We start from the raw sequence: 16,167 nt of genomic DNA on the forward strand, positions 1-16,167 counted from the left end.
TCAAAAGAAAAAAGTTATATGGTTGATTGAGGCGGTCGACATTCAGATAATTTACCACCAATGGGGTAGAAACGAACACAGAGTACTTTGACTTTTGGTAGAAGGTAAAATTTATTCAAATCAACAAAAATATGCCTAAAACTTGTACATGTACAATTCATACATTAAATTTTAAGCTTGCCAATACACATACAAAAATCTATTGGACAAAAAATGCCGGGCAGAATTTGAGTCTTCCCCATATAATTTATACATTTGTCTTCTACATTAGCCAAATTTGTAAGTCATGTGAAAAAAATCATAACCGACATTTTCAATAAGTTACTATGCTTTTATCTACAGCAGGACGGTAATACCAGTAGTTACTGTTTCAGCCACAAGTATTTTACGATAATGAGTCATATGTGACCCGTCACAGCAAAACCAGGCGCATGTCGCTCTGAGCTTGGCAGCTTGAGACGGACTGTTTGATCAATTCTCTATTGTCTGCCTTTTGTGAAATATGAGCACATCAATTTCTTCCATTATCTCCTGGTGTCACTTTGGCTCATCTTCTGTGCGACATGCGCCTGGTTTTGCTGTGACGGGTCACATATCAAAATGACCTCAAGTTTCAAACACTTTAAACAGCGAAATGAGATCAACTCCTCAAAATCATTGTTTTACGAAATGAGTCAGCATCTTTGGAGTGGGCCACAATAATGTAAAGATTTCATTTCTTTTGGTACCAGCCAAGGGGATTGAGACACCCATTCCAAACTCCGAGGACGGAGACTGAGTCACATTCATAGAACTAACAATGCGACACTGTCTTTATACGCCAAGAAGATTTCATATGGTAAACATAGCAATACAAGACACACTGCAAGAATAGCAGCACATTATTTGAAGAGTCAGTAAGAAGCTCACCAGCATATATTGTGTCAAAGGTGAAAAAAGTATAAAACAGTCATGGTAATTCGTAATTCTTAAAGTCATGGGTGGATGGATTACTCGCAAGTTGTTTAGTGCACCTACAACATCCTGGCTTATTCAACTTGATTCCTTTGCATTTATCAACCCAAAATACAGAATCTGTACAAAATTTCTCACCAATGTCATCATTCGTTGATACATGTGTTACAAACACAAAATCAAATTCAACTCCGACGTAGTTCTTTTCAATGTTGACATTCAGCACAGCCCCTACTTGGTGAGAATTCACAGTCTAGAGGTTGGTGTTTTTGATTTTTCCAACATGTATGTGCAATATCATCTAACTAAGAGCAGTAGACCTTTCTCTCTACATTCAGAATAACTTAATCTCAATACACTCAAATCTACATAACCCTGACACTCTTATACAACAGTATTGTACTGACAACTAAAGCTCTGGGTGGACAAAGAACTTATTCCGATGCTGTTCAGCCCACCGGAAATTGGAATGTTTTCAAAGTGAACACAAGTTGGACAACTTCATGCTCTGCACCGTTACATGACACCTGGAAGGAATTGAAGTAACTATCACCACTGGTCGTCGTTTTGGACCTCCAAGGAGTCTGAAAAAGAAAACAGAAATATCAAAAACTGACGATTTGGAGTGGAATAACATACAGAGGTAAAACTGAAATCCTCCTCACCTGTTATGGAAGCCTGACTCGCATTGGATTTCCTCAATGATATTTCCTCCTCTGTCATCTGGCGTAATTCTTTCCGTGATATTTTCACTGGCGTCACCACACGCTCACCATTCCCTTCAACTTTTTTAGCGGCAACAGAACGGGAAGATCTTGGAGTTGGCTCTCGATTTTCCCTTAAAAGATACATGTAACTTGACCATTATTGAGTTTCTTCACACAACCCACTACTGTTCAGCTGGATTTACTGGTCTACCGACTCTGCCTGCCTTTGACCAGATTTCCAATCTATGATTTCAAATCACTGCAGTTGCAAGTCATTACCACTTTATCTCAATAACTGACCTTAATAAGAGTGCTGTTTCATCAGGATTTGACCAAACTACCTTTGGAACTAAGTGAATCGGCTGGCCTTTACAAATTAACATTTGATTTACATACCTGACACTAGAGGGCCTTGACGATCCTCTTGGACCTCCCTCCCCATGATCTCTTGGCGTCCCAACGGATCGTAAACTGGCATCAATCTCGTCCCCCTCCTGCATCATGCCGCCCTTGGCCATCAACTCACGTATCCGCCGCTTCAGATCACGGCTTGTTTTCTTGTAATAGAACAGATCTTTCTCCAGCTGCAGGACCCTGGAAATGGACAAGTAGCAAGATTAGAAACAATTTGCTTTGTTCATCATGCGTGTCGGTAATTTGAGTACATACAGTACCCAGTTGTTGGTTCTACTTCCATGTCACACCGTTAATCAGAGTCTCATATCATGATTGAAACAATCATTTTGGTGTCTAAACAAAACGTTTCATTGGGCATGCGAACTGCCTAAGCTACAGGATCTGTCCCCAGTTTTGACCGACGCTTTACCAAAGCTGTAGTCAGTAGTCCTTAGAGTTGAACAGGGACATATTCTTAAGAGTTGGTAATAACTGCTTACTTCACACTCGACTCGGCATCCCCTCCCCTCTCAAGCTCAGCAAGTTGGTGCATCAGCAATTGAATCTTCTTCTCATGGGCTTGTTGCTGCTGAGTCAGTCGGCGGTCCGTGTCTGCACTTGTGCGGTCCAGGGTCAGTTCTAATTCTCTTATCAGGTGCGTTTGTTCGTCTACTTTAGTCTGAAATTTACAAAAGGGGTAGCAAACTATGAGTTGTTGATTAGAAGATTGATTTCACATGCTCACACTCCTCCTCCTCCTGGGAAGAAAACTTGCGAAATACTTCTCTAAACATGAGCAGTTCTTATGCAAACTCCAAATATAATTCAGCAATAACCTTTTTTAAGCTACCTTGTACTTGCTCACCTCTAATTCGCTATTCTTGTATTCAACAGTCCTCTCCTGCTCGCGTAGCGTGATCACCTTCTCAAAGTATTTTGTCAGAAGTGCCTTGGAGTCGTTCCCACTGAGCGAGCTAAGCTTGGCCAACAGATGGTTATCATCCATTAAACTGAGATGCGATCGCCTGATTTCCTCTTGACGACTTGATATGGCATCTGTTTTATATTCAATGGCAGCTTCCAGAGCTTCTATGGCCTCCTCTAACTCTATCAACCTGAAATGAACAATGACATTACAACATTGATGATGATAAAACATGAGAACGTGAATCCTATATAACGCTGGCCTTAGGCATCAAGTGCTCTGAAGAAAGGAGAAGGATTTGTTCGTTCTTACCTCCTTTCCTCATCAGCCGACAGCAGATTCCCGCCGTGGAGTTTCTCATCCAACACGTTCCTCTGCCTCATCAACACCTCTCGGCCATGTTCAAGGTTCTGGACCTCCTTCTGAAGTTCTGCACGCTCCTCCTCAGGCGTCTGAGCCATCTCGCGTGTCTTTTCTTGTAATTTTTTCTCAACGGCTTCCAGTTTGTTTGCAACACTTAAAATGTCCTGAAAGGGGAAGAAATAGGGTCACATTCAGAAGTCACTCACTGTCATGATCTATAGTCTGAGACTAACAGAGAGCATATGATTTCAAGGCCCCAGTGAGAAATCTAAAACTTAAGTTGATAAAGCAAACAAATCAGGTCCAGTGGCTGAACTTCTTTTCAAAATCACAACATGCAAGACTTGATGAAACTGAAATGGACTTTTACCTTATTCACATGTTGACTGGACCGTAACTTCTTAATCTCCAATTCACTTTTTTCTGCAAGTATCCCCTCCTTCTTGGCAATGATCTCTTCTCTTTTCTTCAGCTCCTCTTGTAACTCTTCCATCTTTTTACGCTGATTCAGCACCTTTTCAATCTCGCTGTCCAACCATCGCCGCTGTTCTTCCACCTTCTCTTGCTCACCGCTACAAGAGAAACACAAGCATAATGTTCTAAGCTTATTCATTGGTCAAATGATGATCTTAAGTAAACAGCTCAAACACATATAAAACAAATATATTTGAAGATGAGAATTTAAAATCAATGATAAAAGCTCCCTAGGCCTGATCATGAATCAACAGGTCTTGATAAAAGCTCCACAATCCTTGAACAATCAACAGGTCTCAATTAGGGTTAATGTGATACAATTCAATCATGCATAATAAACTCACTGCTGCTGGCTTATTGTGTTGAACATTTCTTTACAGCAATAGCATGCCCTCTTTGACTCCAGTGATGCAATTCTGGAGTTGAGTGTTTCACAATGCAATGCACCCTATGTGAGGTTTGGTTAGAGGTGATGTGAAATCCAAAATAGTGGTGAGGTGACCGCTGGTGATTGACCGACAGCACATTTAACCATCACCACCCTTCACAAAAGAGTCATATTTGCCCATAACCGGGTCCTCAGAGGGTGAATGAAGCAGGAACTGGCATTGTCAAAACTGGCAAAACTACGAGAAAGATGGTTAAGCGATGCAATAAACAAAGCCTTTGCAACTGTAAAACATTAGCTTTGCTGATCACTTCATCTTATTTAAGACACAGAATAATTGTCTTAACGATATCAGCCCGGCTTTTTTTATCACAAATGGAACATGCAGTGAATTAGCGCACTGACTTTTGACATTTGCCGCCCCAACATTTTTAGTTGCAGAAGCTAACCACATACACATGAAGCTGAAAATCAACAATGAACTATACCAAGAAAAACTAGAGACATTGGGTTCCATGAAAAGAAGCTCAGCTAGTGTACTCTGTCGTATGTGTATTCAGATAGAAAATTTCTCAGTGGATTGTTTTTTCATACAGTTCTTCGCTAAAAACACCATTCAATTTTAACTCTAGAATGAAACACCTGTTCATATGTGCTTTTTCATGGAACCCTGTGAAGCCAAGCCATTGAGACTATTACAGTCTCACATACCGCCAATGTTTTTCTCTACCGAATGCTGCCCAGCGTCTAGGGAGAGATAATATGGATTAGTCAGAGGAAATGCATCTAGGGGATGTTATGAGGTTCTAGGGGATGTTACCAGTCTCATGTTTTACCAACCAAAGGGTATTTTGAACAGCTTGGAAACGTGTGCTTATTCCTCTGCAATATTGAAAGGCTACAGATGAGAGATATTTGAACTTCATATATGAAAATCGGAGCAGATTCAGCCCTTCTAATGAAATTTATGATTGAGACCATCTAAGACTAAAAGTGGTGTCTTTGTGCCTGGAACACAAATGAAAAAACATGCGAATCGCCTCAACTGAGAAGAAACGAATGATCATGAAATACTCATAACCATTGTCAGTAAAGAAGATACAAATAGTTACTTACTTCTGTGAAACAGTAGCAGAACCATGTCTAAGTTTTCGGTGAAGGGCAGCAGTTTCCTCTGTTTTAATTCGTAACACTTTCGACTGCTGTTCATTCCTCATTTCAAGCTCTTTGATTTTGTGCTGGTCACGGAACATCTCACGCTGAAACGAATTAAAAGAAGGGCTACAATTCAGGAAGGAAGGACTGCTTATAAGAGTGAAATGCTTCTAGCCATGTCGCTTATAACTGCAGTATCTCCCACACGAAACTGCCAAACAGATTGGCAGGTTACAGTTGTGTTAAATCCATAGAACCAGTGCGGGTGGCTAGAAATGAAAACCTCATGAGCAGAGCATGGCACAGAAATTGATCAATTTATGTCAATTTGTTATCAGAACCAACAATTACGACAAAATCCCACCTCCATCTTTTCTTTATTATCTGCTTCATCTTTCAGTTTTTTATTCAGATTCTGCTGCTGCTGTCTCATTTTATCGATAGCAAACTCTAACTCTCCGATCCGTTTGTCATTCTGGCCGGTGATGTTGGCCATCTTTTCGGTTTCCATTTGTTTCCTCTGCAGGGTTTTCATCCTTGATTTTGCAGCTTCGATCTTCTTTTGGAATTCCCTGGAAAGTATGAAGAAAGAGCTAAAGTTAGGTACATTACAGGGTGACAGATGGGTCGTCAGATACAATCTAAACCCATTACCAAATCACTGATGCCTCTCTCTGATAAATTTAGACATTTCAACCAAACTGCCGCTGGTGAGAAAGTGGAGCAGTGTCCTGGCGGGAATATCTGCAACCTACGTCTGTAGCCTTTTCTTCTCATTTGTCTCTTGTTGTTCCTTGGCTCCTAACTCCTGAAGAGCTTTCTGTGTTTCTGCCACATCAGCTTTGGCTGCTACACGCTCCTGAAATACATGTATTGATACGTTAAAGGTACTAACCAGATACACGCTCCTGAAATACATGTATTGAAACGTTAAAGTTACTAACCAGATACACGCTCCTGAAATACATGTATTGAAACGTTAAAGTTACTAACCAGATACACGCTCCTGAAATACATGTATTGATACGTTAAAGTTTCTAACCAGATCATCTTTTCTAGACACTCTGAACTATAGTTCAGGCTCGGTTCTTTGTTGCCTAGTTTACCCATATGGGATGGATTCTGTTGACCAACTTTTTGAGTAAGGCATGATGAAGCCAGCAATAGACCCACAAGAACATTGCTGGAGGCCCTCAGGCTTAACATGGCCTGTACAAAGCCAAACTAACCTTTTCAAGAGCCTTTATTTTATCAGCATACTGCTTATTCAATGACTCCGACTCCTTGCTCGACTTGACAAGATCGCGTATCAGCTGTTCTTTGAGCCTGATGTTGATAGACAGGTCCCTCATCTTCTGATTAGCATTCTGTAACTTGAGTTGAGATTCTTTGATCTTCCTCTTCTGTAGCAAAGTGTTGTCCTGTAACTGCTTAACATCTCCATCTGTGACTTGGCTGCCAAAGACTGAGTCTCCACTCTTGGAATTGTCTGCGAAGAGAGGAATATCAGAGACTTATTGGTCAGCCTGTTTTCCTTGTGGAATTTGAAGCAATCATTAGCCTGGTTAACTTGAACTAGTCGGCCGCTCTTTGGTCCGGAAATATTATCCAGCACACTACGAACATCCCTATAAACCAGCATAGCTATAAAGAGTTGTAGTTGAGAGAAGTACCGTCAGCAGAAAGCAGGATATAGGCTTCTTGTTCAACACTGAAAAGGTTCTCTCATTTACAGAATCGTAAAGACACTACAAAGTAAAACACATCCAACATAGAACTGAAATTGACAACACATCATTTCATTTGAACTCAAAAATAAAGCTGTTGATAGCTTTTGCAAGGACAACTCTGACCTACCTTTTCTAGATTTACTCTTAGCACTGCTAGCCCTCTCTGAACTTGGTTGAGGGATTCCAGATTTTGTCCTGTCTGAACCAGCAGACTTGACCTCTTGACCTTTCTTCTTCTTAATCTTATAAGTATTCTTTCGAGTGAAAGGTTTCGGACTGAAAGAGAAGGCAGGAATGAAGAAAATGGACTTTGGAAACTGGAAAAAGTGACTCGATTGCAAAAACATATATCGGTATCCCTTACCCCTCTTCCTCCTCTATCTTCCCATTATCAAAGCTTGGCTGTCGAACTTCATCCTCGTCTTCGAGTTGATTAGCCAGGAGCTGGCTTCGAGCCCTGAAACCCTGCATTACACGTTCAAGTGAAATCAACGCAGGACTGGTGTGGATTTTACGAGTTGCCAAAGGATCAGCAGTATCAGTCTGAAAAAAGGATCAATGGTCGTTCAATTTGCTTCTGCATGTGATAAAAAGAGATATTCAGCAACAGGGACTCAGACTTACATGATATTTTTACATTACTTTCAAGGTACGGCTGTATATAAAGTAACACTCACACTACTCTGCCTCTTGATCATATTGGCGGGGACGGACTTAGCCCTTCTGGATGAGATCGGTGGGAGGTCGTCAACCATTGGAAGTTGGCTGTCATGGCTTGATCCAATGCTTAGCAACCGGTCTTGCTCCTGAGGAATGACAGAAGGAAAGGCAATAGAAACTATCATGAAGTAGAAAGATCCATTTTATTACAGAGTTACATTAGTTGCTGAAAATACTTTACTGAATTCAAATGTTTGAGTTCTTACCTTGAGTCTACGTTCCAACTCTTCAATCTTCAGCTGTTGTTCCACAAGCTTCTGTTCTTGTTTCTTGGTTTTATCTAATAACTCTTCAGCACTGAGCGAACTACTCTGGTGACTTTCCTCCTGAAAACAGGGAAAGGAAACACACTTCAGGACTTGAAACACTTCCTCTTAATCACTCACACACATGTATCCAATTGGTGCAGTGGTCGGACACAATCATTCGCAAAATGCTTCGAATGATGCTGAGTTATGTGAGCTTCTACTCTTTGACTTAAAACAAACATCTTTGAACCTTGCAGGAGCCTTGGACTCCAGCCAGCATAGCTTTCCAGGTTGAGGAACCTTGCATGATCTACCAAGCATCCTCTCCTAATTCAGGCAGCAGTATCAGTATCAAACTCGTACTCACCAAATCAGCCAACCTTTCCTTCAGACTGTTGATCTCAATACTCTTCTCAGCAAATATCCTCTCGTCGCTCTTGAGATCTTCCCGACACTTCTTTAACTCGTCATGTAGTCTGTTGATCGTCTGGTTATCCCATCCGTCGCGATTCAGAGTGGCAGGAACTTTGCTCTGGAGCTCTTCCATCAAGTCGAGCCACTCCCTTAGGCGTGCATTCTGACTTGACGAGAGGATCTCCTGTTGTTGGATGTCTGTAATCTGTTTATAGGCCTCCTCGGTGATCATGCGATAGTGGGAACACTCTGTTTGCAATCTAGGGAAGGAACACAAGAAATTTGATATTTTCATCAAACTATCAGTGTTTAAAAACTGAAGATCAGTAGAACTTGCATAAGTGGGGTTATAAAGAAATCATCCAGGTCTGCCAACATCCCAACTCTCAGAAATGATAGTATAAGATGTTCTAATACAGAATCTGATACCTACCTCACAATTTTTTCCTCAAGTGACCTGATAGCACTGGCATCTTCAACAGCTCGGGCTGATGTAACGGAATCCATGTCAGCTGTAATTAGCGATGATCGTTGGCGGGATAGTTCTTCTCGAAGGGCCTGAATGACAAAAATATCAATATGTGTTGACCTACTATAATGCCATACATGTAGGCCAGGGGGATTATCCAATTCAAGTTCACCTTTACCACTTGGTTCAATGACAAGAACTGACAAACCAACAAATTCTCTCCAAGTGTGGAGAAACTAAAACTAAACAGACACAAGATTTCTTTTGAAATATCACTCTGGAGCGGTATTGGGAAATACTTACTCTAATTTCACTTTGCATCTCTTCGAATCGGATGGACTGAGGATCACGGTTGATAATAGGTTTATTTTTGATATTTTTAGCCTGAAATTTGAAGAGAATTGCACACATCAAACAAGTACAAGGAAAACTGCAACCCCAATAGCATTTGGTTTTGTGTACTTATCAAAGTAAAGTGATCTGTCCGAGGTTACTTACTCTATTTGCATATTTCAGTGAATTGAGAGACTCATCAAAACTGGCGCTGGACGGACTAATACAACACACCATAAGGGTCTGGGCGTTGCCACCGAGGGAATCTTTAAGTATTCTCGTAATCTTAGCATCTCGGTATGGAATATGGGTGGATTTCTTCTTCGGGTCACCGAGGGCGCTGATCACATTGCCCAGGGAAAGTAACCCTGTATTGATATGGACGGATTCTGAAAGAGGACATGTCGATGAATTAAGTTATGGTCTTCACAAGAGTTTATAGGTTATCAAAGAATGGCCTTCTTCTTAATGAACCAACTCAAGTCCACTTTCTTATCAGGAATGTATGAATAACCCAGGAGGGGTTTTAGCTTCTCTCTTTTCCTAAACTTAGTTTTTTATACCTTTGAACCTGTCTCCAGTGTTTCCTGTCTTGTGTGCTCTCTCAGACCCAGCTAAATCAACAAAATGGAACTTGCTGCTGATATAATGGGTCATGTCGCCATCAAGCTCTTCATCATCACTCTGGTCACGGACGGGGGTTTCTGGTTCACACCAGGATTGTTCTGCAAAAAGACGTCAATAATGTAATGGAATGGCTCCAGTGGAATGGTTTGTGAAAGGACAAGGCAATCACATTCAAGTGACTTGCCCAAGGTCAAAAGAAGCTTACCTATAAGCATGGTAAATATGGAATGTGAACGACTGGACTGCTCGTTCATCTGGGTTGAACCGGTGTGACGGACGGATGATCCAGCCTCCAGACAAGACATGACCTCCTCCATTGATTCGCACTCCACTTCCCGCGCACCAATGATAACTAGAAACACAACAAAGGCTGATATTACAAGGACTTTTCAGAAAAAGTGATGATTCTTGATTTTTCGTAAAATATTCAAATCGTTTTTCGAAAAAAGGCATTTGCTTTATTTCTAAATTTTTCTTTTGAAAAGGCAAATTTATTTTGTATTTTTTCTGATCATTATATTCTATTTGCCCACCTGTAATTCCCTTGTCATCTTCTCTGATATGCAAGTCCTTTTTACTGGATGGGTCTGGGTCCAATAAATCAGCAAGTTCCTCTTTATACACCTCAAAATAAGACACCTTCACTTTATAATCAATATGTTTGTGCTCCTCCATACGAGCAAAGATATGCTTGATCGCCCTTGGCAGAATTCCAAATTCATCCTCGGTCAAATCCGCAATGTTTCCTCCACCAATTGTGTAGGTTTTACCAGAACCCTGAAAAATTACAAAACAAGATCAGACATGCAAATTAGGTTTATAACACCTAATTCTTTGAGTATCACAGTTGTTGAGTTTTCAATCCCACAGACTGTGTTCCAAAAACACAATTTTTTCCATAGATTTGCGTAAGTTCAACCAGTCGCTTGTAATTTCTAAAAGAAGTAGAAATAACTTACGGTCTGTCCATAAGCAAACACAGTACAATTGTAGCCCTCAAAACAGCCAGCAATTAGAGGTTTAAAGCAGTTTTCATAAAGCTCTTCTTGGGTATTCTTTGGCCCAAGCACATGGTCAAAAGTGAACGCTCTATCCTTCCCAAGGATGATTTGGTTGTTGGCAGGAATAATTTTCACACAGGATGTTTCGGACGATAATTTCTCACGTTGCAAAAGTGGACGGACCTGGAAACAAAAAACATTGAGAGAACATCATTCCTCTCAGGCTTTACAAGAGTCTGTAGACACTAAACATGCTTTAGAATAAGACTTGAGTCAAGACACTCTCAGCAAGGATTCCTTTGAATAACCATGGTTCTGGATTTGACTATAACAATAAGGCCTAACGTGGTCAAACCGATGCATCGGGTAGGCCCCCTGTGTCTCACTTACCCGAACAGCTACTTTGACGTTGACCTCATCCATGATCACAGGGTAAAAGGCACATCAACAATGGAGTATGGAAATCAATTTAATTCATCTGAAAAAGTTCAATATCCATTATCACCATGCCAGGCTGGCTCAAAAGGATACAGGACGCTGTTTAGTATGACCCGATTTTTACAGCCTAACACTAACAGACTGACATTATCATTAGATAGAGTCCAATAAATTGGCCATTATCTGAGAAAACCTACGCAATTCTACCAAATAATGGCCATTATTAAAGTCTTCATCATTAAGATATATAAAATATACCAGTGACAATTTCATCATTTTACCATATATCGTGAAAATTGAAGTTTTCTACATGAAAACAAAACGGTTTTCTGAAATATTTACTCTGCAGTAGTTCAACGCTTCTCCGTTAGGTGGGAATTGCGGTTCTTTCGCTCCCTAACCTTTTCGCCCCCAGTCCTTTCGCTCCATGGTAGGCATCGAAATTTTCTCAGTTTTCTTTCAAAATGGTCTGAAAAGTCTTATTTCAGTGACAGGTACGGTTTGTTAATAGCTTTTATGAAAATTTCAATATATATACATTAAGTAGAAGTAAAAGGTAACTCGGGATCGAAAGTAACGTTGTTTGTATTATGTCCTAAATGTTTCTTGTAGGCCCCCTATAGATTCTGATACATGCAATGCATGCATTGCACTGCATGAGCCACTGTAGCCTTGTCCACTTCCACATTAACAAAGCATTAAAATTGTTTCGTTACCACGGTTGATAAAATGAAAAGATCATGTTTGGTTTTGAGGCAAGGATCAATAAAAAACAAAGGAATGAGTTACAATCCCTGTTCACAGCCCCAAAAAGGTCATCGGTTGACTAAGGATTAGGAAGTGCCACTGTTCAATGGGAATGTGATCAAACTAGGCCTACATCATTTCTGATAGTACAATGTTTTCTCTTCAGATTGTCTGAGAAATTCTTCCCACGTCGATACGAACCTGTACAGATAGACACATTTGCGAATTTCAAGATGAGCTTGCCAAGAATTGACAGTACTGCTGCCATTAGGTCATTGACAATGTACGCTGGTGATTCTGGCGGTGATGATGACAATGATGACATGCCGATATCTGGATCTGATGATGCACAGTCCCCTCCAAAGAGGATGCGGCTTGATACTGATGAGAGTAGTCAGGATAGTAGTCGCCATAGTACTGGTGCAAGATTTGAGAGAATGGGTAAACCTAACAAAGGTAGCTACAGATTATTTTAAATTAAGTTGTTGTCTACATGACTTACTTGCTTTTATGTCTTTTAAAACTATGATTTGAGCTTGTTTTAAAATTGGAATTGTTTTGGAGGTACTTGACAAATGTGAATGATCATGCTTCGAGATGAATTAGTAGCAAAAAGCTCCAAATGAAACTGCTCACTATTTCTGCTCATTAGATATGATACCCAAATTACCTACCCACCTTATTACTTTTAATGTTATGGCCCCTGCATACACTCTTTGTCTGATTGATGAAGTGTTATACTAAGTTGAAAGTCGAATACACTAGATTTAATGCCTTACCAAATGCATTATGATGATTGCACTTTCAGTTTCCCGCCTAGTTTCCTACGCTGCTGATGAGTTGGATGAGGATGAGAAAAGTGAGGAAGGAAGTGGTGAGGATATAAGTAAAGACATTCAGGTATGATATAACTTAACATAACATAACACAAAGAATTCGCTGTTCCACAATATTCAAACCTGATCAAGGTGCCCTCTCCAGGAGCCATATCTTCAACCACCATCTAAAAGAATGGAATTCGTCTGCCATGCTGAGATGTAATGCTTTTTGGTAGAACATTGATTGTATGTAATGTGGTAAGTTGGCATTCAAGGCAGCTCAAGAATCAAGAAATGAGTATTTCCTCTTCTTTTCAGGGAGTTGAGTTACAGTCCTCCAGCACATCAGAAATGATGGCAGCCTCACGCAGTGTTCATCACAGAAGCACAGACGAAATCCAGCTGCCGCCAGAACCACCAGGACGATGTTCAACCCATTTACAAAAGAAAATCAATTCCTTTTATGAAAAGATGCACAAGGGACAGAATCTGAATAAAACAATACAGAGAAGAAAAGATTTTAGAAATCCAAGGTTTGTTCAATGCGATTGATTCAGTTTCTCCACCTTCTTTAGGAAAACGCAATGAAAAATGCAAATGATGAGTCTTGAAAGACAGAAAACGAAGTTCCTATTTTAGCGTGTCCATCATTCTAATCTCTTTTCGCTTCTTTTTCAGCATATACGAAAAGTTAATAGAATATTGCCATATTAATGAAAAAGGGACGAACTACCCACCAGAGCTATATGATCCATCGATATGGGGAAAGGAGTCATTTTATGATGAATTGGGTAAGGAGGATCTTGTTTGCTAAGAACAGACATGAAGGGTATTCCATCTGATAATCAGCTTTATGTAATGCTTGAGATTATTGTCGTTTAGGTGGTATAAAGGTAGAACCTTTAACTAACTTGAAAGTTGATGGAACTCCTGCCCTGGCCAAAGATCATCAAATATTTCAATGAATTTGACACTTTTGAATGTGGTGAAGGCATTAGAGTTCAGGCCTTTGCAGCTACATGCCTGAAAAACTTTTCATTTTCTTTCTACCATACATGTATCTTATATTCTCCTTTTGATATTTTAGCCAGAGCACAAAAACAGGAAATGGACAAACGAGACAAAGAGAAGAAAGATCGTACTAAGGTAGGGAATGTATGTATACAAATTACTTATCTCTGGTCCGTAAAAGATTTGTTTTGCAAGACAGAAGGGCACATACATGTAATTAAGAAATGCTTTAGAAACAATGCAGAGTGAATGCCGAAGAAGTTGCCCCATTGATTTGATTTGAAGATGGAGTTTCTTCTCTCATGGTTCTTTTCTCCTGCTTGGGAGAGCAAAGTTTATTTTTGAAGCCAGATACTGATAGTATCCTTGCTCTTTTCTCTGCCAGGTTGAATTTGTGAGTGGCACGATAAAGAAATCTTCCTCCACGGCATCATTACAGCAATCAGGTGGGTGGTGGAAATTTGCAACAATGGTTTCAGTCATTACAACTACCTTGAGAGGTTTTCTTTTATTGGTCAAATAGAAATATTTGAAGTGGAGGGTGGAGGGTTGAGGATCGGATGCAACAGGAAGTGGACTCCTTTCAGTAAGCTGCACCGATGCATATCAATGTTGGCCTTGGTTTTGGTCATGTTACCCCATGATGAACACAATACATTTCTACATTAAATCATAGTCTCCTTTTCGCTTTATATTTACAGACAGTGATGGGAAACGGAAGTCTAAATGGGATGCCCAGCCACAGGTGCTGCCTGGTCAGCGGCCTCCAGTAATCTCAACGTCAGGCTCAAATCCTGCCGTCATATCTGTATCGGCCAGTGTTACAGGGAACAAGACAACGGTTATTTCCGCAATAGGAACAATTAAAAAACCAAAATAGGCGTAGTTGCATGGTTTTATACTGTTGAAACAATAGATGTTGATGGCCATTGATCATTATACACAGCTATGGAGCACCATACAGGCTGTGCTGAACTGTGATGTGCTTTACTTTTGTTGATATGAATGTCGGTAACGAAAGTAACATAGTGACAGAACTACCTGTGAAATTTGCCCCTCCTGCTTGAACCTGTGACCTTTCAGGTGGCAGTTCAAATAATGAGGGAAGCAGGTCCAGGGGGTGAGGGGGGGGGGCTGTAAGCAAGGTTAATCTAGATTAAGGTAAAATTAATTTACATGCATTTAGTCATTTCTTAACATCATTGATGAAGGCAAGACAGTTCTTAATCTTAACAATTTTCACAAAATTTATCATCGATGTATAATTGATATCCACTTGTCATGAAATGTTAAAAAACAGAGAAAGACAAAATATTAATTATTTTTTCGAAAAAGTTTGTTTGCTTATCTTTTTCATCTGTCTGTCACAAACTGTTATTAAATCATTTTGCTACATGCTCTTGGAGAAAAGTCCACTAATCATATTCTTTGTAACCCAGGGTGGTAAATAGCACTCTGGATGGTTCTTGTGTCAACACATCACAGAAGAAGAAAAGGTGCACTTCACCAACATATCACAATAAGAAACATATGCTCAGTGCATTGTTCTTATTCTCTGTGTCGTCACTGCCAGGTTGTACACAGTTGGTGACAGTGAAGAGGAAATGACACAACCTGCCAGCAAGTGGATGTTGTCTACATGGCTGACTAACTCGTCCTCATCCAGAGAAACTCTGATGGCAGGCTTTTTCAGGACGAATCCTCACAAATACGTCCGCTCACAGCAAGTAGGCATCTGTACAACCTGTATGACCAGAGATCTCGATAGTTAAGTAGTCCATTTAACACCTTCAGCGCCAAACCACGTCGCTCTACGTGGCCCAAACCCCCCTCCTGGAGCTGGTTATCGGAGTCTCATGGACTTCATGAAAGAACTACGCCATCGCCATCTTCAGGGTAAGATAAGAACTGAAAAGGTCTTTTAGGTTCCTCTCTTGCCCTGAAGATGGCGATAGCGTAGTTCTTTCATGGAGTCATTTGAAGTTCTGAACTACGCCATCGCCATCTTCAGGGCACGGGAGGAACTGAAAAGACCCAAACCACTGAATAACAAAATAAAGCTGTTCCGACACTGGGAATTTTTAGGGGGTCGGGGGTGTTGGAAAAGGGGTCCTTTTTTTTTTGGTCATTTTTCAAGCAAAAAATAAGATATAGTAAATGAGTGTAGCAAACATAACTCTATTGATTCAAGAAGACCTTGTCTTGGAGAAGTTACTGCAAAAGACTTTATGCAGCCATCTCTTATAATG

At 40.4% G+C, this 16,167-nt stretch overlaps 2 protein-coding genes across 5 annotated transcripts; one reads left to right on the forward strand and one right to left on the reverse strand.

Annotated features, from left to right (window-relative positions):
• Window positions 1-100: 100 nt before the first annotated feature.
• On the reverse strand, window positions 101-11,701 carry LOC135492313 (kinesin-like protein KIF27). 4 transcript variants are annotated; one of them, XM_064778695.1, is made up of 26 exons: window positions 11,685-11,701; window positions 11,295-11,382; window positions 10,863-11,087; window positions 10,437-10,680; window positions 10,109-10,255; window positions 9,840-10,001; window positions 9,442-9,665; window positions 9,247-9,327; window positions 8,908-9,032; window positions 8,428-8,734; window positions 8,019-8,138; window positions 7,770-7,898; window positions 7,457-7,635; window positions 7,220-7,368; window positions 6,592-6,851; window positions 6,118-6,221; window positions 5,727-5,934; window positions 5,324-5,466; window positions 5,048-5,089; window positions 3,716-3,917; window positions 3,295-3,509; window positions 2,923-3,172; window positions 2,558-2,736; window positions 2,058-2,255; window positions 1,620-1,792; window positions 101-1,538 (listed from the first exon to the last, which is right to left on the reverse strand). In XM_064778695.1, the coding sequence occupies exons 2-26, from the start codon at window positions 11,325-11,327 to the stop codon at window positions 1,504-1,506; spliced, it is 4,134 nt and encodes a 1,377-aa protein (XP_064634765.1). In that variant the 5' UTR covers window positions 11,328-11,382; window positions 11,685-11,701; the 3' UTR covers window positions 101-1,503. The 4 variants fall into 4 exon arrangements, with proteins under 4 accessions (XP_064634765.1, XP_064634767.1, XP_064634764.1 ...); XM_064778697.1 differs by lacking the exon at window positions 5,048-5,089 and adding an exon at window positions 4,919-4,954 and having other exon boundaries at window positions 11,624-11,701; XM_064778694.1 differs by having other exon boundaries at window positions 11,624-11,701.
• Window positions 11,702-11,757: 56 nt separating this feature from the next.
• Window positions 11,758-15,241, forward strand: LOC135492396 (SAP30-binding protein-like). Its single transcript, XM_064778858.1, has 8 exons — window positions 11,758-11,836; window positions 12,256-12,545; window positions 12,898-12,989; window positions 13,226-13,440; window positions 13,586-13,698; window positions 13,995-14,053; window positions 14,304-14,364; window positions 14,620-15,241. Exons 2-8 carry the CDS (start codon window positions 12,323-12,325, stop codon window positions 14,796-14,798), a joined length of 942 nt encoding a protein of 313 aa, XP_064634928.1. The 5' UTR covers window positions 11,758-11,836; window positions 12,256-12,322; the 3' UTR covers window positions 14,799-15,241.
• Window positions 15,242-16,167: the final 926 nt, after the last annotated feature.

This window comes from Lineus longissimus, chromosome 8 (assembly GCF_910592395.1).
Source record: "Lineus longissimus chromosome 8, tnLinLong1.2, whole genome shotgun sequence".
In the NCBI taxonomy this organism is placed as follows: domain Eukaryota; kingdom Metazoa; phylum Nemertea; class Pilidiophora; order Heteronemertea; family Lineidae; genus Lineus; species Lineus longissimus.

Excerpts from the sequence above, each read along its gene's own strand:
- LOC135492313 (XM_064778695.1), bottom strand. The coding sequence starts at position 11,327 with ATGGATGAGGTCAACGTCAAAGTAGCTGTTCGG. Across the intron at positions 11,088-11,294 it reads ACGTCAAAGTAGCTGTTCGG|GTCCGTCCACTTTTGCAACG; the intron begins GTAAGTGAGACA and ends TTTTGTTTCCAG. Across the intron at positions 9,033-9,246 it reads AGATGCAAAGTGAAATTAGA|GCCCTTCGAGAAGAACTATC; the intron begins GTAAGTATTTCC and ends TTTGTCATTCAG.
- LOC135492396 (XM_064778858.1), top strand. The coding sequence starts at position 12,323 with ATGAGCTTGCCAAGAATTGACAGTACTGCTGCCATTAGGTCATTGACA. Across the intron at positions 12,546-12,897 it reads AATGGGTAAACCTAACAAAG|TTTCCCGCCTAGTTTCCTAC; the intron begins GTAGCTACAGAT and ends TTGCACTTTCAG. Across the intron at positions 13,699-13,994 it reads GTCATTTTATGATGAATTGG|CCAGAGCACAAAAACAGGAA; the intron begins GTAAGGAGGATC and ends TTGATATTTTAG.